The 27,529-nt window shown below is 43.3% G+C and overlaps 1 protein-coding gene across 4 annotated transcripts in view; it reads right to left on the bottom strand.

Annotated features, from left to right (window-relative positions):
* Nucleotides 1-27,529, bottom strand: part of TOM1L2 (target of myb1 like 2 membrane trafficking protein) — a 562,608-nt gene that overhangs the window by 35,426 nt on the left and 499,653 nt on the right. For 2 of the 4 annotated variants that reach the window (XM_086940832.1, XM_086940831.1), the window contains exons 13-14: nucleotides 10,197-10,256; nucleotides 5,233-5,269 (exon numbers count right to left, since the gene is read on the bottom strand). In XM_086940832.1, coding sequence (XP_086796958.1) covers nucleotides 5,233-5,269; nucleotides 10,197-10,256 — 97 coding nt within the window. The remainder of the gene's footprint in view (nucleotides 1-5,232; nucleotides 5,270-10,196; nucleotides 10,257-27,529) is intronic. The other 2 variants (XM_086940834.1, XM_086940833.1) reach the window with 1 other exon arrangement.

Here is a 27,529-nt window from a genome sequence, read left to right as displayed (position 1 = left end):
GTGGAACTGCATTCATACTACATTTACTTCAGAAATCCATGTGTCTGTTTTTCCTGGCAGCTAAGCCAGCATGGCCCTCGATGACAGTTGTTCCATCCATCGCACCTTCCATAAAAACATCAATTCCCTATTAGTTTGGTTTTATCACAAGAGACTTTACAGTGGCATTATTTGTCTAAACGCATAAGGCATTTCACTTCTCCCGGGTCGTGTGAATGTAGCGGACGGCCTAGTAAATAAGTACGAAACACTTCCACGCACAAATAGTCTACGAAGCATCCGAAAAATTGAAAACATAGAGGACCAGACCTGACCCATGACCCCTGCTTATATCTGACCCATGACCCCTGCTTATGTTCTCGAGTCACCAAAGGATGATGAATGGAGAACGCCTTCTAGTTGATCCATCGTGTGGCGTACAAACGTTTTGCGAAAGTTCATTATTTTCACAAGGATGCCCGCTTGAATTCAATCTCTCCTGTCCCAATCATAGCTTAGAGACACCTTTACTCTTGCATCAAGCTATCAATACAAATACATGAGAGTAGGTTTGAAATGAGACTTAATGTATCCTTTTTACTCTAGTGAAGTAAAATAAACAGTAAGTTGCAAATTTACATTTATATAGCGTCTCATCCCCCTTGACGAGATGCCTAGGCGCCTCGTGTGGGCGGATAGCACACTGCACCACTGAAGGCACTGCCCTCCTCAGTGACGCAGACGTCCGTGACAAAACCCTAAAAACAACTGCAATTTGGGGAGGCACAACGTGCTCCCCAACACAGGCCGAGCAGGTGCGGCCTCCCGAGTTCTACCCCCGCCACGCAGCACGAAGCATGAGTACAAAGACCCGAGGCCGCAACTCTGTAATCTGAACAATGTTAATGAATGCGGCCTCACTGCAGGGGCCTGCAGGTGAGAGCTGCACGCATAAATGGGGCCTTAATAAAAGCTTAAAGCACAGGGCACCCGCGCGAGCGCGCTACCGCGGAGGGTTCATCTCTTCTGTTGCCATCCCTGGACTCCTCAGCTCAGTCGAAGATCTGAAGCAGCAAAGGGGCGGAGGTAGGCATGGGACCGGGCGAGGGGAGGTGTGGCGGGTGCTGGGTTTTTAATAAGCTGGGCTCTGAAGAGATCTGAGGCGCGGACAGAAGAAAGTACCAGGGTGATCAATACAGACAAAATCAATAACGAAACACATAAGTTATGGCAGATCAATATGAGCCCACGGCCTCTAATGTCTGCGAGCCAGCAGAAAAAAACATATGTGTGCATCTGCACGTCTAGAAAAATGTTTACTAGCACGCGAGTGGTGCGCGCGCGCCACAGTGAGACATCTGGTTTCAATTATCGCGCCCGTGTCTGGGTACGATAACTGAAACCACATGGTGGCCATGCGGGTAACCGACACGAATAAGCCTTGGGCGGAGCAATGTGCCAGCCTTCGGCCAATTGCCTGCTGTCTTTGTTAAAAAGACGCACGCAAAGGCCAATAGCGTGGGCCAAAACAAAAAGCACAAGCGTGTGCGATTCTTAGATTAGTTTTGAAAACCCCTACATGAAGTCTTCGCCAGACCAGCGCATGCGCGCTGCTACAGGCTCGACCTAAAAAGGACCTAGATAGGCTATTAACTGAATTTTTCTTTCCATTATAGCCTATGATAGTGATACATGCAGATTTATTACGGTACTGTGGGACTCCCACTTGGACAACAGGGAATGATTCAAGCATGGGAATCTATGAAGATACCAAATATTGGAGAACTGCAGTTACAGGTAAGTGACTTATTTTCTTCCAATAAAACCCACCCCAAAAAAAAGATAACATTCTCAGAGCCACTTGAATTTATACAGTATTCATATGACTGAAATAAACCTTGCTCAAGATCACAAGCAGATAAACCAAAAGAAAAGGTACCATTACATTTGAGTGTTCTGAAATCGAGAAGGTTAACTTCAGCAACTATGTCAATCAATGGTAAATTCAGGTTAAGAAAAGTAATGGATCTAAAGAAGTCAATAAATTCTAAACAGTTCTTTCTGTTAAGTTCTTCGTTAGCAGTCTTGTACAATTATCACATTCCGATATTAAAAGGCAATTATGTGCCCTAGCCAAGCTTATATGAAGTATTGAGTTACATCACAGATATCTCCATATAAAGGGAGATGATAAGTTGATGATGAATTTGTATAACTGCACAGATGAGGAGAAGCCTCGCATTCCAAAACATACATATGACTTAGCATTAACATGGGTAAGCAGCCGAAATCCGAGGAAATCATGCAAGGGTCTGGAAGGAAGGAAAATGCTACTCACTCAGTAAGCATCTGTATGTGGCATGTAGTGCTGTACATACTCCTGCCTTTTAGTAATAGGCTTGGATATGTACAACTTGTTTTTGTTCGAAGAAGTCTTTGGAGCCACCAGGTATTGGGACTCCTCCTTTAGATAGTAATGTGCATAGTTAGATTGTTTTCCCACGCGGCATGTGAGGATGGAGATAGGGCATAAGACTGTGTAAAGATTTCCATGCAACAAGTAAGAAAAGTTAAAGAGAAAGAACACATCTCCCTCAACCATAGACTTACGGGGAGGAGGATGGCATATTTGAATTTACAGTACTACATGTCACAAACAGATGCCTACAGGGTACGTAACATTTACTGTTTGTGGCTTGTGTAGCTATAAATACACATGCTGCGTATAGAACACAAAGCAGTTCCTCCATAAGACAGTGCTTAGCCACAGGTTGTTGCAGAAGATTGAAATAGTTTTCAGAGGACAGCCTGGGCCACCTGTGTGTGCTGTCTCGCTAGGATTTCCTCCCAGTAGTGTTTGGTGAATGTGAGTAGTGTGGACCAGGTAGCCGCTTTACAGAGATCAACTATTGGAATGTTGTGTAGGAAAGCCATTGAGGATGCTTTTTTGCATGTAGAATGCATGTAGAATGCAGCCTTGGCGGAGTCAGGAGTTGCCTTTTGGCTTTGGCATAGCAGGTTTGAATACATTTGACTATCCAGCGAGCTATCCCTGCTTTTGAAATGGCACTGCCCTTTTGTCGTTCTGAATAGGCTACAAATAACTATTGTGTTTTACAAAATGGTTTTGTTCTATCAATGTAGTACAAGGGCTCTCTTTCCATCTAATGTGTGAAGGACTTTTTCTGCTACTGAGTTTGGATGTGGGAAGAACACTGGTAGTGTATTTGTATGATTAAGATGGAAGGAAGAGATCACCTTAGGTAGAACTTTGGATAGGGTCTACTTTGTCAGCATGTACCTTAAAAAAGGCTCCTCTAACGTGACCGCTTGCATCTTGCAAACACATCTAAGGGAATCCTTGCAACTAAAAACTAAAAAAAACACCTTCTAGGCAAAAAACGGTAAGGGCAAAAATGAAGGGGCTCAATGAGGTACTCTATGAATCTAAAGAGGACTACATTGAGGTTCTGGGGTATCCTGGGAGCGATAACTCTCTTGAAGCTTTCCATGAAAGCTTTAATAACAGGGAATCTAAACAGAGAGGAGTGCTTGCTGCTCTGCATGTATGTTACTTCTGTAGCTAAATAAAATCGAATGGATGTGTAAACAAAGACAGAGTCCTACAAATGCAAAAGGTAGCAATTAATGTCCTGCACTGTTGGTTTTAATGGGTAAATGTGTTTGCACCAATGTTAATCTGTGGTTTGGCTCTGAGTAGTGCTTCAGAGCCAATGTCGAGCCACCAGAGGGCACTGATGGAACGGTTTGCGTCGAAGCTGGATGGGTCTTATGTGGCTGGCTCGGTGCTTCGAAGCCATAGGTCATTACCCGCCATGACTGGGAGGCAGGGGCGGCCCAGAAGGTTGTGTTCCTGAATGCAGGCTTGAGGCCCGGTCTCCTGAAGAGCGTTGAACGTGTGGTACTCTACAGTCATCTTCTGATGTTAAGCCATGATTGGATGTGGATCTAGGTTCTCTGAGTCCAACGGACATTCGGGTTTCAGGCTGAAGGTCACGGCCTGTTTGGCGATGACGTCTGCTTTCGATTCCTCCCCTTCAAACGCCACCCACAAGATGTCAGGAGGATAATAGTCCTGATGTTGTTTCATGAGACGCAGAGCGAATAGATGGTCCTATCAATTCAGGGTGGTCTTTTTCAACCTGAACGCGAGGCAGGAAGATTAGGAAACCTTGCTGTGGCCCAGGATAGACAAAGGTTGCAGTCTGTGTGCCGGTCTGTTCATGAGTACTTCGAATAGCGGTGTGGACACTAACGCGGTTTTACCCTTCTCGAGCATGAGACTTTATGAAAAAGTCCCAAAATAGTTGAGGCTCTATGCAGGCATCAACAACACGGTCGATGCAAATCCGAAGGAAAAAACGTAGGTGCACGAAGGATTGTTGAAGGCTATCAGGAGTGGAGAACTAGAGAGACCCCGACAACGACCGACATACTGCACTCATTCAGAGCTCTGGCGAAGCACGTCCGACCCTGACAGAGCAACCAAACAATCCAACTATGGAGTTTATGCCCATGCGCATTACCAGCTGAGGGAGGAGTCATTATAGGACTTCTGCGAACAAAAACAAGTTGTACACGTCTGAGCCCAACACTAGATGGCAGGAGTATGCACTGCATGTGTATTAACAGTTACACATGTCACAAACCAAAGGATTCCCGAAACGTTATGTCTTCAAAACTCATAATGGAGAGAATGCCCCACCAGCATTACTGATGCCCATGTTATTGGTAACCGCAATGGAAGGAGCAAATGTGAAATAAAAGTCTGATTTTCAGCGTGACTCGAATCCCCACCTTAAGCATCTCTCTCTTTACCAACGGCAGACCATTGGAATTTGTTTTGCTTTGTTAATGATAGTCTCTGTTGTTTTAGGTTAAACAATTATAAAATATAAATATTATATTTCAGTATGTCTTTTACTCTTCTCTTTTCTTATGAATTCTGCCACAATACACCGTGCAGTGATATAACCAAAGGTACATTTTTGCCTATACACTTTTGTAAATACATTTACTGCTCAGCATCTCAAAAACTTTGAATACAATGTTTTGTTACAATAACAACTGTACAGCGACAGATCAGCATTTCTAGTGATGGATTCAGAATGAATCTGATATTTTGTTTCTACTGTCCAAGCCCTAAATCATGGCCCACCTTTGCGTTATACATCGGTATGTGCTTCAGGATGGAGAGTGGAGTAACAGAACAGTCAAGAGGTTCACCCTTACCTTCACTTGTCACACCTTCTTCCAGTTCATCCCCTTTCTGTTATTAAAAAATACAGAGTGTTTTATCAGTAAGCATGCACTGCAGGAGTTCTTAGATAAGGATTTTGCAACAGCTCATTTCATAACCACACAAGAAATCTGCAATGCTCTGTCTTGCATTACAAATACCACAAACATTACAGTGCCAAAAACGTGGAATTACTTTGCAGTTGGCCAATTCACACATTTTCCATTCCCCTTTTTTGTCTCGACTTTATAAATCTGCTCTCGTTTCTACATTTTATAAACTATTTAAATAAAAAACACAAAGCGTTCAACCGTAAACCATTTCATCAGCAGTTTCCCGGAAAGGAAGGAGGCTGCTGCAGAAAAGCTATAATATAATCCAAAGTAGTTATCACTTCTGCGATTGTTCACCTTCATTGTTTACTTTGCTCTAAATGGTGGCACAAAAATATGAACACCGTTGTAAAGTAAACATCCCTGTTAAATCACAGCTGGCGTGGTATACGAACAAGATGATCTTGAAGATCTCTCAATGATTGTAGAAAAAATAATAAATGGGCCAGTCTTTGCAAATAGTGCAGAAGAGAACAGAAAAAGTAGGAAAAACATATGTGAAGCTGCTTTATAAGAGTTCACTAGCATTTGCAGAACTAACTGTCTGCTGCTGCATGTCACCCAGCCTTAGTGTTGCAACAGTTAGTCTTATACGCACAGCACTAACTGTCACAGTCATGCAAAGCATATTTTTATCACCGGTTAATAAGCACCCATTGATACTTTGCAATCACATCCTTGCAGCATAAGAGAAACTTGAACTGCAACATATGGGTTCATGCAACATAAATGTCCACTGTTCAAGATAAATGACCAGTGTTCCCACATTTAGTCAATAATCTGACAGGAGACTAAAATAATAAAATACCATCTTCACTCCAATCCCTAAGCAAACCCTAATTCGGTATCATTTTAATCAGTCAGAAAAAAACCCTAAATATGCTCCTGTTTTTTTTTATTTTAGCATTAGGGTAACTTTTTCTTTGGACGACCAATGAAACTCAGGGGTATTGAGCACCTGGCAGGACTTTTGAGTTGAAGATTCAATGCACTTTTTTTTAGATAAAGTTAGAGGCGCTATTTTTTAAAAACATTAGCTCATTTTTGAGACAGACTCAAACCAGAAATAACTTGAAAGGAGGAAGTATCTTGTGCCAATCTTAAAAAAGGCAGGGTTTCTGCAAGTTAGACCTGCACTTCTTTACTTGCAGCTGCTAAACGACCCCAGCACTGTCTTTCATGTAGCCAACTATCTGGTATGTGCAGTGCGCACCAAGAAAGGACTTATGGTGAAAGAGAGATTGGACACATTGTTATGATGTATTGCACCTTGCACTTTACTGGTCAAATATCATTTCTGTTATATATCAGGATTACGGGGATGGCGGCACGATGTTTTTTAACCTTTTTATGACAAAGTTAATAGTGATGATTTTTAAAACATCTTGAATTTTTGTTTTTAATTAAATCATGATATGTGGTTTTTAATTCTAAAATTGTACGTTTTTAATATTGTATAATGTATGTTTCTTTTTTTTATGAATGTATGTTTCTTTTTGTACCGTGCCTTTTTTTGATATTGATTTATCGAATAAAAGATCTTTGACTGACTGACTGACTGAACTTGGTAATCTCCATTTATTCCTACAGATTGGAAGCCGAATATGTACAATGATTATCTAAATACCACGGCTGCTAACAGCAAATATTCAAATATAGGTTTACTGAAGGAGTCTTAACAGCATAGTTGGAAAAAAGGTAAAAACTGAGGCACTGGAGACGAATCTGCCAGCAATCAAAAATAGAATCTATAATTTGGAACAGTTATCATAATCAGAATTTGTTCAAAAAGGATCATATGTTAAATTTGGGATTGGTGGAAGCTCAATGGGGAGAATTCCTGTTCTAGACCAACTCACAGTGCTATTTGATGTTCTTTAAGGAGTTTTTCCAATTGCATATCTTTTCTGAACGTATGCTTTATATTTCAGAGCCCAGTTTAAGAAGCTAAAGGCAGACTCATTCTGCTGTGCAATGTATACAATACCAGAGGGAGTGATATTCTAAGTACCATTTACTGGTGGATTCATCTGATTGCACAAGTTAAAAAGACAATGCCCAAATTACAATGCACCTTTAATCCGAGGGTTTACAACACAATTATTTGAATGCTACAGAATTGTGTACGTTTGACCTAAAACTAAGCTACAAAATAAATCAATTGTCACAGCTAAAATATAACCCCATCAAATTCCCTAAGAAATTAATCAACACTAGTTCCCGCCAGGCATCTTGGCTGTCTGAAGCTGAGCACTGTTCCAGAAAATGAGGTCAGTGAGTGAAAGAGCAGAAATGTGCTAGCCCTGTTGGATTCAGAAAGTTCACTGATATATTGCTCTCAATTGCTCCAACACAATATCAGTGGATGAATGTTGCTTTGGAAAATAAGCTTTTACAAACAATCAACATCCAACAAACATGAAGTCTTTCTTCTTAACTTATTTATATGAGTAGACCATTTCAAGTCAGTGTTTATGGCTTCTTTTGCTCCCCTTAACACAAGTGCTTCTATTTAAAAGGATTACAATATAAAACGTACTCTCCAGAGAACAATGGAGGTTTCGTTTACTCTAGTCCACATGGGAAAAACATCAGATTGACGGTCAGAAGCCTTAAATGTCACCATCACTTCAACATGCAGATGAGCAAGTAAAAGAAGACCTTCTTTTCTCAATAGTAATGTATGATCATGTCCTATATGGAACCAATGCGCATAAACCGAAATGTGCTAGCTGATGCATTATCGCTGTGACAAAGTAACTGTAAAATAAGTCCTATTGTTTGGATGACAGGACAGGTCATAACATGTTAAATTGCAGTTATTCTAAACCATCAAAAAGGTTGCTCGTGGACAAATATCTTAATAATATTACTTATGTCAAGCGAATGTGTAATAATGATTGCAACCCAAGCAATCAATTCCTTACCGCTGAATAATCGTTTGAAAAATAACGTGTCACAAAAATGACAACTACCAGATCACATCTGCTCACCTTGAAGCGAAAGTTTAGCATTTGGTTCACCTGCAGGGGGACCACAGGAGGTGTTATCAGATGATTAGGTGGCAGTGGTATATCCTTTAGGCTTAGAATCAATGATAAAACACTTTGTGGTCTTAGGGCTTAGAGCTATCCTCAGGGTCCAGGTGCAATTGGGGATTACTGGGCATTATTCTTTGTGGGCACCATCATTTTCAAGTACTATTTAAGAGTCACCAATACTAGCGCATTCCAAATTGCTTTTAGGCACATGACTAATGAATTAACAAAGTTGAGTAGTCAAGGTTTAGCGAAGGAACTGGTACAGAGCAAGTGCTCCCTCTATTTTATTTTTTTATGAGCAGACTGTAGGGAGATATTTTGTCTCAGTCTACTTGTACGTCAGTCACTAGGTTGGTACATACATCAAAATAGAGGAGTCAGAGGAATAATTGGAAATGCGCTGGTCAATCTTCTAGGACTTCAACTTTGGTTAACACCTGTATTAGGATTTATGGTGACTGAACAGTAAAGTGTTTGACAGACTTAGAATGAGCGATGGCCCAAAGTATCATCTAGCTGATTTAACCAGGCCACCACAGCACAAACGAACAATGAATTACGTATCTAATGACAGCACTGCAAGCATCACCAGCCCATAGCATAATCCTGACTTAAGGCAACAAATGACTCTGTCCACATTAGGTTTTTACAAGGGACAGCTGAAGGTCAATGAACTTTAATATACTCATTTTATTAGCCTCAGGTAGTTATTTTATTTAAGACTACATATAAAACATGTAGTTGGGCATTTTATAGTTAATGGACAGAAACTAGGGTTGCTAAATGACATTCTCAATTATATCAAACAACTTTCTAGAATCTGCACTTTTAAATTGCTGGGGCTTAACACATTTTCTGATCCCATCGTTTATTTATTCCTGTAACTGTAGATTTAGGACATAGAAGTAGCATCAAAGGTATATGCAAAGAGCCTCCAGGGAAAGGTGGTTAGGGAGTAGGTCAACTGAAACAAGGTATCAGCATTTTTGTAATCAATTTTCCTTGAAGAATAGGTATGTCTTATGGGATATACTAAGTTGTACAGTTACCTTTAACGCAAGGAGAGGAGCACTGTACACCTCTGTATCCACAATTGTTCTATCTCACAAGATGTATGGAGAGTTGTTTTGGGTGGGTGACTAAGTCTGAAAAGCTGTGGCAAGATAGGAGGACCACCTCCAGGCAGGGCATAATACATAAGGCTTACAACCTAAAATGTAACCATTATTTGCCCACAAGTGAGTGGAATGGCTCCAGACCCAGAATTATGGGGTTGGTAGGCTTCATATTTTTAAAGATTTAAAAACTGAAGAAGAAGCTCACACTAGATTGTTAATGCATCACCTTTTCTGTTCTGTGAAGTACATTAAAAAAGGATACAGTCTGGTAACGAAATATAATACAGTTTCATCATTAGGTTTAAGGAACAAAAGTAACAAAACTGTTCCACACCTAAACAACTGGGATTTTTAATCGTACAGATGTGATACAAAAGAACATTTTCCTACTCTTTGGGGAGGCAACAGCATACCGACTGTAAAATCAATCTGACAAGCAGCAATGTATTATTAGCAAAGATAGCAGGACTACTCTCTTGTTTCAGATACCTGGAACAAAGCAAGTCACCCAAAGGAGCTTTAACTACTGTAACTCTCACCTAGGAAAAACAGCTTAAATCTATCTAGAGCATTCATTCTAGAATTTTACTATATTTAACATTTGTAGGAATAAAAGGTTTCAGCAAAGAAGCACTAGAACCCTTTGTCCCCCCATACTGAAGGTGATTAAATATGAAAATCTCACCAAGTCTGTGCCGAGCCACTCTTCTATATCATCCATGACTGAGGGCTGCGTCACAGGGATCTACGGAAACGCAGCGAGGAACACACCATGACCAAGCCCAGGCAAAACCAAAATAACATCCACAATCATGTGCACAATAAGAAAAGGAAAGGAAAAAAGCAGAAGAGTAGCAAAAATCAAATCAAAATGAAAACATGAGATCAATTGGAAAACATAAAATATAAACACAAATCAAACATCAATACAAAAAAATGAGAAACTTATAATTAACAATGAAACAAACGACAAATGATTACAAAAGACACTAATTGAAACAGTTATGGATGTGAAATTCTTACTATGGAAACTTTTTTCACTGCAGATTTTTTCTAACTGAAACCTGATCTAGAGATACACTGTCACATAGACATTTCTTGTATTGTGACATTTATATAGTGCTTCATACCCACAAAAGGTTTACAAAGTGCTCTGATTTACATTGGATTACTGGGCATCCTTTTGGGGTGCATGTCTGAAAAAGGCATGCAATGTAGGCCTAGATGGTAGCGGATGGGCAAGGGGTTTGAGGTTTGGAGAAGTGCTCTACACATAGTGCAATTGCTTTGCTGCACTTTAGCCTGAATTGTTTAAGAATAGGTGTCGTTTTGTGAATGGATACTTACCATATGTAGGGTAACTTGTATAATAAGGTAGAAGCTACCATTGATGAAGGGCCCATAAGTAATTCAATATGTGGGTTTACAAACGAGAGAGGCCCCTCTCCTGAAGGCACATTTAAGCAACCAGAGAATACTGTATGAGTCCAATCACGTGTGTCAGAAGCCTAACCCTTAAAGGCACGGAATACTGCATAGAGTCCACACAGGATCAACCGAGTCCCATTCCTTATACTGAGCTATAATTCTTCATTGTGGGTTCAGTTGAGCCAAGAAACCAGTGCACCAGATCCTGGGAAAATTTGGAACAATCTTATTACAAAGGGCCCAAAATCTCCAGATCTGTGAATTCACACCATTTTACCAACCCACAACACAAATCAAGGAGAAAGAACTAATTTCCTAAATTCAGGTCTTATCTTCTTTCTCCAGGAGTTCCTTGTAGAGGAAGTAGTTAATAAACCAATCTTTAATAAAAAAATATAGCCTGCAGGCGGATTTATACTCAAAACAATGATGATTGCCAACCAGTAAAAAATTGTGAACAGAGACTATTAATTCTCTGGAGACAATGCTTGCAGAAAATATGATAATTTTCTAAACCAAAATTGCTTAGTGGGAGAAATATAATTATATTCAACGTATTTAATGACCGTCAACGGATATGTAAAGAACAAAAATTAAGATCTTACAAGACATTCAGAATCTTGGCAACCAACATCCACAAAAATGTTTCGGCATGAAGGTATATCTGCCTCATAATGCCTGAGGCAGAACTTCGGAACTACAGGGCAAAGATTAACCTCATCGCTGCTAAAGGAATTCTCCTCCTGTGCTGGCCCCGATTTAAATGGGTGTGGTTGTGATGGAACCATTCCGTCATCAGCACAGCCCAACCGTGACTGATGATGGAATGGTTCCGTCACAAGCATCGAAGGGGTTAACACCAGAATATGCCAGTTTTAGAAAAACATGGTTATTCACTCTAGCCTACTGTTAGAGCCCGTAAGACAGCTCCCCCTCCCCTCTCAGCGCCAAGAGACCGTTGGCATACATGCGCTTAATAAATTCCCTAAACAAACAACAAAACAAAGAGAATCGGTAATGCAGAGCATCCTAGGTAAATTTCTTGCGACCATCACATTATCTCCTTAACAAACGAGTTCTGATATAAGAAGGCGATTAACCATGTGAGTTGAGATGAAAATCTATCTAATCGAAATAATAAATAAGAAGTTCAAATTCTGTAGTTCCAACACCTTCTTAGATCCGGGTAAACCAGGAACAACTAATGTATTGGATCACCCCAGTTACAGAGTATTTGATGCAAGTTGGTATGACGGGCTAAAGCTACTTCAATCTGCTCGAAACAGCTTATCTTCACGAAAATCTGGCAATATTTTTTAATCTGTATCCAATAGTATTATTATTTGTTATCTATTTGATCATGTCAGTTCACTTCAGCTGGCCAACAATCCTGTTAATTGCACCGGTGTGAATTCTGGAAAAGAAACCCAGTGCTGGGGTGGATTTTTAAATAGGATTCCAGTGTCTTCTGACTATCATTATATTTACAAGGTAACATTTTGGGTTTCTAGTAAGTACCATTTTGTCTTGTAAGGTGGTAAGTATCTGTGGTCCTCTAACATAAATTGAAGAAGCTGTTAGCAAAAAGCTCTGAAGAGATGAGTGCTCTTCACTTCTTTAATTAGGGAATGTCATTCGATGATTTATGAGATCAACATCCTGTGTTCCAGTTATCAAGCTATCATTTTCTAGATGCCAACTGGGAGACATGTGGCACTGCAGTACGGGAATGTATTTTCCAGGTACTCGAATGGACAGGATTGGGTCACAGTTTTCTGAGTCGGATCAGGCTGCTGTACAGTAGGTTCACAGTGAAAGTAAAAATGGGATGCTTGATATACCATAACTGAGACAGAAAGGGGGATGAGGTAGGCATGCCCACTCTTGCTGACCATACTTTCATTGACATTAAAGCCCATAGGATACATTAATGGACTGTGAGAATGGGAATTCAAATTGAGGGATACTGATCATGTAGTATCTATGTATACAGACGGTGTATTGATTTATCCGAGTTGGCCAGTAATACTGGTTCCTTTGTCGCTGGCAAAATTAGAGTGAATTTGGGAGAATACCTACACTGTGAATCAGTATAGACTGAAGCAAACTGGATGGAATGATAGGGATGCCTTGATGGAGATGGGATCTCGATGGGAATTTAAATTAATATATCATCTGGGTATACAGGTTACACAGTGACAAGCGAAACATCACATTCACAATATGGGAAGATTATTGTAGAGGTTGAGTATATCCTACCACTGTTGGTTATGTGATGGATAGCAGTCAACAAAATGTGCTTCCTCCTGCTATGCTTATTTTATGCAAAATATGATGTACAGACTGGAAACAACATTATTTGCAGAATTAGACGGTCTTGGCAGGGAAAAGGAGAGGGGTGAGATTGGAAATACTGAAGAAGAAGTTGTAGCATGAGGGCTTTGGGCTGCCATTTATAGAGGCGTACTATGTGGCACTACAGTTACAAGATGGTTAGATGGCTTGAAGTAGAGGCACATTGAAGAAAAACAACTACTAAAAGGAATGTGCATGAGCTACTCATGAGCGGAAGCTACTTTCAATCACACTCACTTTATTTGGTATGACAAAATATGGGAGCAAGTGATGCAGAAACTCGTTAATACTACACAATTTACATGTAAAATGGATGTATGGGAGAGATATATTCATAGGCCAATGGAGAAGAGGAGTGCAAACTAGTACGTTTTTTAGGACACTCATTTAATGTTACATTCATTTCAGGAAGCAGAAGAGGCCTATGGACTAGGGCGGCTAAATTCTGCAATATGAAAAACTGGCAAAAACAAATATGTAAATATGGAGGCTTTTTTTCAATCGCTCCGAAAATATCAGCCGTTATGGTAGCTGTGTTGAATTTAGCACAAGGAAAGTGATTAGCCTTCAGTTTGTATAAGGCTTTAACGCATGCCTAAACATAACAAGCATTGGCATAGCCAATAGGTCTCGCCTTTGGGACCTTATAAGTGTTTAGCCAGAGGTGAGGTGTTGTTATAACAAGTCTGCAGACTAGGGACATGTGGTCCAAAAATAGGAAAACAATAAACGGCGGAAACGTTTTTAAAGGCAAGTCTTTTCTCGGAGAATCTTTATAATTAGTGCGGAAATATGATTCCGCACTAACTATAAAGCATTTGCTGAAGCCTAGTGACATGCTTAGTAGGGTGCTGGATTAATTTGTTGGTACCACCAAGAGCTTGTTTTGGTTTTTAAATGCAAGCTTGTGCTCTATACTATTTCCAGTAAGAATAAACTTCGTCGCTGGATTTTCAACAAAAATGTGCATATCCGTTTCGATAAACAGGACTGTAGCTTTGAGAGAGACACGCAATGAACAACTCCCGATAGTGACTGCATTGCCACTGGTGGACAAATGTCACCTGATACGGTAGTCCTGTCGGCTAACACACCTGCTGCACAGAATACTCTCAACTTCAGGCGAAAGGCTGGAAATTTAGTAAGGGAGGTTAATGCGCCAGATGCAGACTGTCATATTAATCAGCCCGCTGCAATTCACAGAGAGACTGCTCAGGTGGTGATTGTACCTGCACCAGAGATCTCAATGCCAGCAGCACCTTACAAACAAGAATTCTAGTGAGAAAGCATGCAAGGTTAATGAACCTGTTGATGAGATTTTAATTCTGTAGGTCACATGTTCTAACTTGAATAAGTCAGCTCAGAAGGCACCAGTCAATGAGAACTCTATGTAGCCCGTAGGCCAAATGTTAGAAGTGCAGTATAACAGCTCATAAGACTAATGCAAATTGTTGCACACATATGCATGTCATCTTCAAAACACTTGTTAACACTGAAAAAGACAACTGACAGGGTTCACCTACCTGCCGCAGAGATGTGTGTGTAGCCTGCAGGCTCCAGGGCGGGATTCTAGGGAGAAGATGATGAAGGCTCGCGCACCTGTACCCAAAAGGTCAGGGATTCACATTCAGTTGGACAACTCAGAGGATTAATGCACCTTCAGCAGAGATCTCTTTGTCAATTGTCACCTACAGGTTAGAAGTCTAGTAGGACTACTCCGTGGGTTAATGCCTCTTCAACAGAGATCTCTTTGTCATCTATAGGTTAGAAGTCTAGTAAAACAGCTAACTCCGTGGGTTAATGCACCTGCTATAAAGATCTGCATGTAACCTGAAAGTGACAGTATCTAATCCAATAATACAATCATGCACGGCATGCCTTTGGCCAACGAGAGCACACATTGAGTGGCGAGAGAGCGTTCGGTTTGGGCTTGCATAATTTCACTGGTCAAATGTGTATAATGCTGGTATCTAATTTCATAATAATATAGCACGCCCGTGGTGACAATTAACGATCACTTCTTTAGAGTCGAGATACAAAAGTGTAATTTTCCGCATGTTGCTGCTGTGAGCAGATTATGCAGTTGGAGGCTTTTTTGAGCTGGCTGGCACAGACCTGGAAGCCACTGTTACCCAGAAACTAAGAATTGGAAAATCCGTTTCCACTAGGCGCTGCATGACACGTGTGTATACAGCGCTACTTCCGGCGTTGCCAAGCTCTGTACACACAATTCATAACTCAGTGTCGTGGAGCTCAAGTTATTGAGGCCTTCTAAGGGAACTGAAAGGCTCGCTGAATTTGAGCCGGTGGCCTGCATATCTCATCCGCGACTGCACAACCCACTGAGCTACTCCACAGTGTCATAGAGGTGTCTGCCAGGAACCCTTGCTTGTTGCCTGCCACCGACCCCTGCTCGCGTCGTCACGTGCAGTACACGCAAATCACTATAAAAACAGATTCATAAATGGTGTTCCAGCCCATTCCATGCTGTCGATTATTTTTAAAAAGTCCACAAACCAGCACATATGCGATCGGGCGTGTTCCAAAACTATACGCGCAGACAATTTTTTTCAAACAATTATAAAACAACGAAAACCACTTAGAAATGATCATATATATATTAAATTCACGTACATGTTGTCCGTTCACAAACACAGAAGTGGACCTCTACCCCACGCACGAGCAATAAACAGTTTAAGCCATGAATGGGAACAAATCAAACCCACGACTCTAAGAGGGCAGAGACAACTGATCTGCATTCCAGATGCGGTGAGCTTTCCGGATCTGATGTAAAACAGAAGAAAAACTCCCCCCCCAGGGAGTTTCAAATGCGCATTTTCGGGAACACCCAAAACATAACCAGGGCACCCTCTTGCACGTGTCGACAAGACTCAAGACAGCTGACCCTGATGGTCTGGCCCCATTAGTAACAAGAAGCAAGAGCAAAAAAAACGAGATTCAGTTTCAGTCCTGGGTGATTCACGCGATGGGGAAGGTCAGGGATTGAGTCATGCAGGGGTTGTTTATAGTGATCGCAATTACACAGTACAGAAAAGCAAGTCCCAGGACTCTGTAGAGGCACTCATTCACTATATGTACCAGGACCTCTCTCTCAGACATACACGGAAGCAATGGGAGGGGTGGACATTATAGCTACAGAGCACCGGGCATGCAGGGAAAAGTGGAGGGTCTGCGCTTCATTTCCCAAAACACACTACCCAAAATGCGAGCTCTTCCATCACTGGCCTGCCTTTGTCCTCAGTAACAATTGGTGTCGGTGGAGTACCAATGTATGGCGTGGGTACACTGAGCCCTATGCAGAGCGGGGACGTGACAAAGTTAGCGCTATGAGGGGGAGCCTGGTGAACACGGACAATGGGAGGAGACGGGGACAACAGGAGGGGGTCGGGAGCATGTTTGACACGGCCAACGGGAGGGGGGCGAGAGCAAAGTGAAACACAAAAGGAAATTCAATAAAGAAGAAGCAAGAGCGCGCGCCACTGCAAGCCATGTGTTTCTATTATCGCGTCCGTGTGTGCACGCTAATAGAAACCACGTGACGGCCTATTGGTGTCTATTACGCGCACCAAGCGCGTAATAGACAACAATAGGCCATGGGTGGAGCAACGCGCCCGCCTTTGGCCAATTGTGTGAAATCTTTTATAAAATGACGCACTCAAAGGCCAATGGGGTAGCACAAAAGGAATCGCACATGCACAAGCGTGTGCGATTCCTAGGTCAGTGCTAAAACCCCGTTTTTGATAACAAAATGCCTCGTGCTGTGAAGCACTGCTTCGCAGTGCAACGCAGGCGAGACCTAAAAAACATCCAGTGGTGATAGGACTAAATTGGTCAGCTCAATGCACTACATAGTATATTCTTAACCCCAGCAAAACCAAGGTATTTGTCCAGGCAGAGTGACAATATGCCTCAGATGCGGAGAAGAGGGAGAATAGCAGCAAAATAATGGGAAGATGTGATGGCCAAACTGCATACAGTGACTAGAGGCCTATCCAGTCTCAAAATAAAGAAAAGCTTGCTAAAAGTGGGAACCCAACAAGAAGAGGATTGATATGAAACATATGTTATTGATATTTTGATCAATAATCACCAAACATCGCTTACTCATACATTGGATAAACCTACTGGATTTGATGGCTAAAGATATGCAAGAAATTACAGTTGAAAGGGGGGAGGGTGGAATGAAAAAAGTGTGGGATGATGATAAATTAGCCAAAGATTTGATACAATGGGCCACATTACTTCAAAGCATAACAAACACCACTTCATACCCCGGTGCTATGCCTCCGGAAGGTAAAATAACTAAAGAAATAACATGTTAAAAGAGGGACTGGTAGATGGAGATTTAAGCCAATGAAATGTGAAGGTATCTGAGGAAGCGATCAACTACAGTAACTGTAGTGTACCTGCATGATCCTTTGCTTTAACTCTACTTTTGGGAAACTAGTATAAGAAATGCCAATGTGTGCACAAGAAGGTACAGTACATGCTCCTTGGTTACCATACTATGAAATGGTGGCTATTCACCTTTGTGAAAAAATGTGCATAAAAAAATATACATTCTAACGTTACAGAAATACCCATAAGTAACCCATTTGAGTGTGAACTATATGTAGTCGGATATCTCAAATACATAAAAATATTTTCAGTTTGTCGATTAGATGATCTGTTTGCCAGAAGGTTCGCCAAGGGTCTCTTTAAGTGCTGATGTCTGTAGTGAATGGCCAGGGGACACAAGTCCTTTCTATTTAAAGGATTTCTTTAGGAAATTTGCCAAGGCCACCCATTAGATGCATAGGACCAGCAGTCCAAGCCGCTGAACTCTTTTTGTATAGAACATCAAACTCAAGGTTAATAATCCTATAACAGCTCCCCCTTCCAACAACACTGGCCATTGGCTGGAAGTCAGGTAGTAATATATATTTAAGACTCATCAACAATTTCCTTCTCCGATTCCAGCCCTCAAGATTCAAAGAAGAAACAGCTAAAGGGTGTATAATGTCAGAAACCACCAAAGCTCAGAGTGCCCCATTTTTTCCCCGTTATTGTCAGGAATCTTGCAAGGATTGCACAAAACCTCTTAATATTGTTATGAAGGTAATGGATGTGCTCGTATGTCAAAAACATCTCCTCCACTGGTTCTTGGTTATTTTTCATAAATTACGCTGAAAGAAGCTTGGGTCTTGTCTTTTGTGTTCCTAGCTTCCCCCAGATGATTTCGAAGACAATGTGTCCTATTCGATAATCCAAGACAACATAACCTTACTTTATAGCTTCTCTTTTGCTCTAGAGAAATGCCCGGTTTTAACACTTCCACTATATTTTAGCAAATCGCCTCTTGAGCCCTTATCTTTAAACACATTGATCTGTTTTGGTCACATCCATCACTGTAAATTGTACTAGGGTGTAATACGTGCTGTAAAGGAACTTCTATTACCCAAAGATATTTGATGTGTAGCAGACATATTGTATATTACCTCTTGCAAGAACACATTTGGTGGGTAAAAACATACATCTGGCTCTAATTAAGTGGTGGTTGTGAGACATCTCAGAGAAACAGCAGGTCATGTTAATCTATAAATCAGCAGCCTCACCCCTTAATGTACTATATGTGGACGTAAAAAAATAAAATCAGGATATGTGGCTTCCTCAATGCATAGTTTAATAGACATGCCATACTTTTGCTGAGTGACCCCTGCCCAGGTAGCACACAACATTATAGGGTGCATTATGAGACACAAGAAAGAGTTCCCATCCCATTGGAAGTGTTTTTAGCAACTTATACGGATGCAAATGGGGACAGTATGAAAAAAAATGAGGTTTAAGTGTGAACAGGTAATTTTGTATGAGTACATTCCATAAGCTAATCTGTGTTCTGGAGTTTTGCCTCAACCTCTCTATACTACTACACACTGTTCTATGCGATGACCTTTAATCCTGGGCAGTTTGCCAATTGATTAGGAATGATTTATCCACGAAGTGTGCAAGAGACCAAGGATAAACAGTCTGTTGAAACAATGTCCTTTACAATACGCGCAAGTTGAAACGGTCGGTAACTGTTCATGGGCATATAAAGGGAACACAAGTGCATATATGTTCACCTCAGTCATCTTAGGACATACCTAGTTGTGATGACTACACTGGCTGAGAATTCATCACTTTATATTTAGTTATTACCATGAAACGACTCTAGTGGGCCAGTTACACAAACCCTATACAATGCTCTACCCTCCATAAGGAAAATACATACATGTGTGTCTCTACTAGACCCTTCGGTGTGTGTCAGAACATATTTCATGTGTCTGAACTCCACTGCTCCACTAAAAAATACCTATATTCCACTGACTACATTGCAATAATTATTACATCTTTTTAGAACACTTTTTATTATTTTTTATCTTAAAACATACAAATTGACAAATACAACTAGTACTATGTCTTGGGGACACCGCCCTAAGGAAACAAAGTCATGTATATATCCTCATCCTTGATCCACACAGCCCGCCCTCATTTCAACGTAAGCACAGAGTCAATCTCCTGTAATTTATCACAGGCCAACTCAGCCTGGGTCCAGGGGGACCATATTCTGCACCCCTGTGCCTTGCAGACCCGTTCCTCCAGTACTGCACAGTTATTCATTCCATTAGTCCACTCCAAGATTGAGGAGGTGGGAGTTGCTTGTCAATGACGGGCTATCTCCCTTTTGCACACAAGGTATCCCATGGCAACCAATGTATATGCAATCCTTGGGCCCTCCATGGAGTCCATGATCCCCCAATAAGACTATCTTTAGTTTCAAGTATAACTGGCCTGCCCAACACCTCTCCAAAAGTTTCATTCACTGCCTTCCAATAATGGACAATTAAAGGGCATTTCCAAACAATATGGAAGAAGGTAACAGCAGAAGAAGAACACCTTGGGGAGGTGGTGCTGGCCACTCTTCCCATTTGCCAGTGCCTGAATGTGGATAATAGCATTTATGGAGGTATTTAAATTGAATTAAACAAAAGCGTGATGATATTGCTGCAGGTGGGATGCCATCCAGGTCTCAACCCATTCCTCATCTTCTATAACTCCCAAATCTGCCTCCCACTGTGCCCTGAGGGAGAGCAGTGGGCCAGGAGAGATATTTATTAGTGTTTTGTAAAGCCTAGACTAGATATGCTCCCTTTCCCAAGAGAGCACACTAAAAGATTACTTTCAGGGAGGGATACAAGTTTATTTCGATGTACTGCTAGTGCATACCCAAGCTCTAAATAAGGGAAAAATTGTAATCTGTGAAGGTGGAAATCTGCGGACAGGTCTTGGAAGGACCGAATAGTGCTGCCCCTCCACGCTATCCCCCCGCCCCCCCCTATTTGGCAAAACAGGTCATCCGTGTTTTCGGTCAACCAGATGCCCTGCCACAGCAGGATTTCAGCTGTTGACTTTTAATGCAAACGTATGTGTTTCAAAGCATTGTGCCAACAAAGGCGTGGGAGCCGAATGATGGTGGGGTGAGGGCAAAGGGGGGGCGGGGGGGGGGGGGGGGGGGAGTGGGCGACATGGAGGGGTGATTTGCCATAGAGTAAATTAAGGATGCCGCGTGGGCCTAGGAGTTCATGTTCTAATAAATTAGCACAGTCATCTCTGGCTCCATGGAGCAAGTCGTCTACCAGCACTAGACAGATGCCCAGTAATAAAGCTTTACATCTGATTTTACCAGCTCTGCCTTGTATGGGGACAGCCAGCACTTACCAAATGACACTTGTGGGGTTTTGCTAGCCCAAAGGAAAACCCCGATTTAGGCCTGTAGGTTCGGGAAAAGGAAGGGGGCAGAGTGCACAGGTAGTGTTGACAAACATATAGAAATCGTAGGAGTGAGACCATCTGGAATGGTGCCCCCGACCAGCTTCATTTTGCTAAGCAGCATTTCCCAGTATCACTTCTGGGTAGAGGCCACAGTCATGCCCAGGTACTGGAAACAGTCCCCAGCCAGCTGGAGTCCAGAGACTATTAACCTCCCCAGTAACTAGCCCCTCATCGGCACTAGGACAGACTTCTACAAGTTCACCCTAAGACCCAACACATCAGCGTAGAGCTGAAGATTTTCTATCGGGTGCGGAACCGTGGCCTCCGGATGCTGAACATAAAGGAGCAGATCGTCTGCATAAGGAGAGGCTCTGTCCTCCAGTCCACTTCACCAGCAGAATTCTTGCACTCTATCATACACCCTGATGTACTCCGCCAAGGGCTACATCACCCAGGCAAACAGTAATGGGAGAGTAGGCATCCCTGTTGGGCACTCCTTTGGTATCGGAAGGGAGGGGAAAGGGTTCAGTTGACTCCGACTTGGCTCCATAGGTCTTTGTAAATGGTGTCTATCCAGCTAATAAACATGGGATCCAGTTGCATTCTACTGAGGACCTCTAGTAAACAAGCACTGGCATAGCCAATCGGTTTCGCCTTTGGGACCTTATAAGTGTTTCCCCAGAGCTATTGGCTTTGTCAGTGACGTTAAGCTATGTTGTAGAGCATTATGGCTGCTGTGCGCATGTTGAAAAGTTATAATAAGTAAGTGTTATAAGCCAGGCCATGCCCCAGTGCCCTCTGAGGCTGAGTAGCGTCAACATCTCCTGGAGCCCCCAAGCGGTCCGATACCTGGGAGTCCGGCTATATCACACACCTCAGGAAATCTACGAGGGTAACTACTGCAGAGTGATGGCTGGCATCAGATTCTCCATACACTTTTGGAAAGATCTCCCACTGGCTGTCACTGTGAAAATAGCAGTCGCTAAGATGATCCTCGTTCCACGACTATTTTACTACTTCTCCAACCTTCCGGTAGTTCCCCCACGTTCCTTTTTTAGAGAGCTGGACACCCTTCTCGGGACCCTCATATGCAGGCACATTGCCCTTCAGCTTCCCCTCGATCAGGGGGGACTAGCTGCCCGGCTTGAGGCTTACTTACTAGCCGCCCAGCTACAATGGGTATCGCGCTGGACAGCGGGCCAGGCACAGGGGCAATTGCTCACAGCAGCCGGGCAAATCCAGATTCCAATCATCGACTGAATGCTAATGCCAGGGGCCGCGCCGGCTCAGACCAAGCCACTCCAGGTGATGACAGCACATGCCTGTCTGTCGCACATCCACAGAATGGACCGCGCGGCACCCCCATACTCCCCCCCCTCCTGCTGCTGGTGGGGTTTCCCAAGGGTCGAGTACACTATACGGAGCGGATGCTGCATACATGGTCTGAAAGCTCATTGACGGATGCAGGCTCACTATACCTCAACAAACAACTTCAGACCTTTGAGACGCTCATGTAAGACTTCGACCTCCCTAGAGGACAGTTTCTTTGATATAGGCAGCTCATGGAAAACTGCCTCAACACGTGGCAAAAAATAGATACAGAACCCCCTAAACGCCTGGTAATTCACACGATACTACAGATGGGCCCCGGGCGACACTTCGTCACATGGATATATAAAGCCATACAGACCCTTAAGCAACCCACCCTTTCATCCCTCCAGGAGAAATGGGAAACTGACTTCCGTAGGCAACTTCATGATAAGGAATGGACTCGTGCATTAGAATTTACTAAAAAAGTGTCCCGTAACTATCACTTTAAAAACGTACAACTGCATATATTACACCGGGCATACCTTACTCCCGAAAAGTTACAGAAGTGCTTCCCCAAAAACTCCTTCACCTGTCCCAGATGCCCGGAGCCCAATGCCTCATTCCAACACATGATATGGGATTGCACGACGCTCCACAGCTACTGGGACACAGTCCACACCACATTTAGGACAGTCATGGGACTCCCAGACCTATACACATGGTAGGCAAGCACCCCTGGAGTCTACAAACACTGCAAAAACATGAAAATGCACATGCGCTTTGTGTCCTTGATGCTCCTCCTGGCTAAGCGATGCATCACTGTGCATTGGAAAGCACTGGGAAGCCCTCATCTAGGGGCATGGGTGGGTGCTGTCAAGAAGTGAGGTGCAGCAGAAGAGGGAATACTCCGTACAGAAGAGGTTAAGAGAATTCGTAAGCATCCAATTTCTCTGCCATGGGCCATGTTACTCCACTCCTTTACACAAGAAATACTGGAGACGCCAGGATCTCAGACTGCCGGTTCTCCTGGGGCACTTGCGGTTGTCCGGGGTGACTCGCAGATGGCCCGGACGCCCGGCGGATCGCAACTGCATCTCCATATGGGCGACTTCCGACACTCTTCCTCCCCCCACCTGCGCATGCCTAACTAGCCACCCTGCATCATTTAGGCGACTACCCTCGAACAGTAGCGGCCGGTGGTGGAAGTGCTGCGGGCAGTGGGTCCGGGCGAGGGTGGAGTAGGGTGGGGGTAGTAAACTATGGAATATGGCCCAACCGAATATGGCCCAACGGAGTTAAGTAAACAAATAAATAAAACAAATTTCGGTGCGCGCGCTGCATCTCATTTGGCAATGCAGCTTACGCTTATTTACCTCTGTTTGGTCGTATGCCATAGTTTATTAACCCCCACCCTTTCCTCCCCCGCCCCACAGCACACCCACCACCGGTCGCTACTGCCTCCAAACGGTAGCAATATAAGACCAAGTGGACCCCAGTTCTATCTCCCAGGTTTGTTTAAGTTTTTTAATGCTGGCACACCACCACCCCTATGATATAGTGCTAACAGAGAGAGCACGCCTCACATCCCAGCGTACAACAAAGACTGCCTCGCATGTGTGCTGACACAGGAGGTTATAGACCACGATGTTACTTAACCTCATGCCAAGATGTAAAGTGTATGTGAATTATCTCGTGTATGTCAGTGCCATCGGTACTTATGTGATGTACGTAATTGCAGAAAATGCCAATAAAAAAAGTATGCGTTATAAGCAATGTTGTTACCTTATATATAACCAAGAAGCTATTATGTACAACTGAATGACCCTATTTAAAAACTGATATAACATAAAACATTTCTCCATTTTTTTTTTGTCCTTACAATGCTGGCAACATCTTTCTGTCTGTTCTAATGCTGGTGTATTATAGCTTTTTTTGTTTTGTTACTGGGGTGGGGGTGGGGAGAAGGGGGGCGGAACATAAGCAATGAGAGAGTGGAAGTTGCAAAATAGTACCTGAATTACAACACGAGCAGCAGCTGGACACTAGGGGTGAATCAACAGATGCCAGATTCCGAAGGCAGACTGAGGTGGTGCTGAGGTGGTGGTGTGCTACTGTGGACGTGAATTTTGTTTTGTTTATTTATTTATTTATTTATTGCGATTTGTAAAGCTTCCAAATACCCATGGGTGTCTCGGCGCTATGGACTGCAGGCAAAAAACCCAGAGACTATGGACTATTGGCTGAATAGCCATGTTTTTGTCAGTTTCCTGAAGGCAAGTAGAGTTGGGCTAGATTTGATGTGTATAGGAATGGAGTTCCATAGCTTGGCTGTGGTGACAGTGAATCATCTGTCACCCTGGTGCAGGGGACCCGTAGCAGGTTAGCTGTGGAAGACCGTAAAGTCCTGTTAGGGTTGTGAGCACCCAAGGCATCCTTTAAGAAGCTAGGTCAAAGATAACGCAATGCCATGTACACAATACAGAGGGCCTTGAATTTAATGCGTTTTTTAATTGGAAGCCAGTGATACTGTCGGGTCACTTTTGAAATGGGTTTGTACTTCAGGGTTCCTGATAAGATTCTGGCAGCTGAGTTCTGGACTAGTTGTAGTTTTTGGAGAATTTTGCTCTGTGCATTCATGAAGAGACCATTACAGAAATTATGGTTGCCATGACTAAAGTGCTCACTAGTGTCTTTCCAGCACTGAACGGGAGGAATGGTAAGAGCTTTTTTATCATTCTTAGTTTGTGGAAGGATGAAGAGACCACTGAGTTGACATGAGGTACAAAGGACAGCTTGTCGTCGAATATAACGCCCAAGTTTCTGACCTTGGATACCGGTAATGGAGGGAGTCCAAATTTGGGTGGCCACCAGGTGTGGGACCAGCCTGGCGATAGTTTGCCAAAAATCATGACCTCTGTTTTTCCAGAGTTAAGTTGTAGGCAGTTATGGGCCATCCATGTGCTGATTGCTAACATGCCATCCTGGAAATTGGCAGCTACTGCCCCTCCATCGTTATGTACTGCAACCACCAACTGTGTCTCATCAGCGTAGGACGTAAGCCCCATCCCATGAGATTTGATGATTCTGGCCAGGTCCGACACAAATATTAAATAGTGTCGGACTCATTGATGATCCTTGTGGCAGACTACACGGGAGGGCAAATTGTGGGGAGTTAAAAGTCCCAAGACTCACTGATTGAGTGTGGTTGGCGAGGAAGGAGGTCAGGAGGGCTCTGGCTGTGTGCCTGATGCCTATGTTTGTGACAGGATCGATCGGGTGGCATGAATCGACCGTGTCAAATGCTGCTGAGAGGTCAAGCAGAATGACAGCTACACCCCCCTGATCCAGTATCACTCTAATTTCCTCTGATGCCTTAATAAGCGCTGTCTCGGTTCCATGGCCCTGGCGGAAACCGAATTGCGTCTCATCCAGGAGGTTATTATTCTCGATGTATGTGGATAGTTGGGAATTCATAACTTTTTTGAAGATTTTTGCTGGGAATGGGAAGCTGGCAATGGGCCTATAATTTTTTGTGTCGGTAAGATCAAGATTGTGTTATTTGAGCAAAGGGTTGATGATGGATTTTTTCCATGTCAGCGGGTAAATGCCTGTTTTGAACATTGCCTTGCAGATGTTGGAGAGGCTAGGTGCAATAAGATCAGTGATGGGTTTCAAAATATCGCGTGGGCGGCACGGGTCGGTGGACGATCCTGGTTTAATGGTGGAGATTAGGTTTGAAATCTGGTGAGATGCTATCAAAATCTAAGAAAGAGGGAGAAGGTTCAGAGATGACAGGGTTTGAGAGCTGATCATTTTTCTTGGGTCGAGAGAAGTTGGTATAAATTAGTTGCCCTAACGGCTAGGGCGCTCGACCTCGGACCTTGGGATCTGGGTTAGAGTCTCCGTAATGAAGCTAAACCATCCTGTGATTCTGGGCAAATCACTTAATCTCCCCGTGCCTAACAAAAATGAATGTGTGTCCTGATGTAACGTAACTGATGCTATGTAAAGCGCTCTGATACCCGATTCGGGCCTCGTTTGCGCTATATAAAACTCTGCAAATAAAAAAGTTGTTGACCTTTTCAAAGAAGTAGCTAGCCAGTGAGTCGCATAGAGAATGCAAGGGGACTTTGGTGAGATTCGATAATTGCCCAGAGAGTTTGGCTACTACCTGATATAGTTGTTTGTTGGAGTCTCAGGTGGTGCTGATGTGGTGGTGCGCTGGTGCAGAGGTGATGCGGAGTAATACTGAGGTGGTGAGAGGTGCTGAGTGATGCTGAGGTGGTGAGACATGCCGAGATGGTAATGCTGAACGTCTGCTCAGGTGGGGCTGAGTTGGTGCTCTCCTGAAGTGATGCTGTGGTAGAGCTGCGTTGGTGCTGTGGTAGTGCTGCGCTGATGTTGAAGTGGTGCTTTGTTGGTGCTGAATTGCTGCTGCGGTGGGGCTGACCGATGCTGAGGTAGGGCTGCGCCTGTGAGGTTGCGCTGGTAGTGATGCACTGATGCAGGAGTGGTGCTGTGCTGATGTGGTGCTGCACCTGTGCTGAGGAGGGGCTGCGCTGATACTGAGTTGGTGCTGCAATTGTGGTGGTGCACTGATGAGGAGATGGTGCTGTGCTAATGCTGAGATGGTGCTGTACTGAGGTTGTGCTCAGGTGACGCCGAGTGATGGTGAGGTGTTGTGGCACTGATGCTTATGTGGTGCTGCGCTGATGTTGAAGTGACGCTGCGCTGGTGCTGAATTGAGGCTGTAGTGGTGTGGCATTGGAGCGGAGGTGAGGCTCTGCTGGTGCTTAAGTGGTGCTGAGTGATGCTGAGCTGATGCTGACGTGGTGCTGCACTGATGCTGAATTGCTGCTGAGGTGGTGCTGCACTGATGCTGATGTGGGGCTGCACTGGTGGTGGTACACTGATGCGGAGGAGGTGCTGTGCTGATGTTGAGGTTGAGGTTGTGCCGCACTAGTGGTGCACTGATGAGGAGATGATGCTGTTCTGATTCTGAGGTGCTGCTGCGCTGATGCTGAGGTGGTGCGGATGTGGTGCTGTACTTATGCGGAGGTGGTGCTGAGTGATACGGAGACGGTGCTGAGTGATACGGAGGTGGTGCTGTGC

Source organism: Lissotriton vulgaris, chromosome 10, assembly GCF_964263255.1.
Source record: "Lissotriton vulgaris chromosome 10, aLisVul1.2, whole genome shotgun sequence".
In the NCBI taxonomy this organism is placed as follows: domain Eukaryota; kingdom Metazoa; phylum Chordata; class Amphibia; order Caudata; family Salamandridae; genus Lissotriton; species Lissotriton vulgaris.
This window is presented reverse-complemented; position numbering and strand designations above follow the sequence as displayed.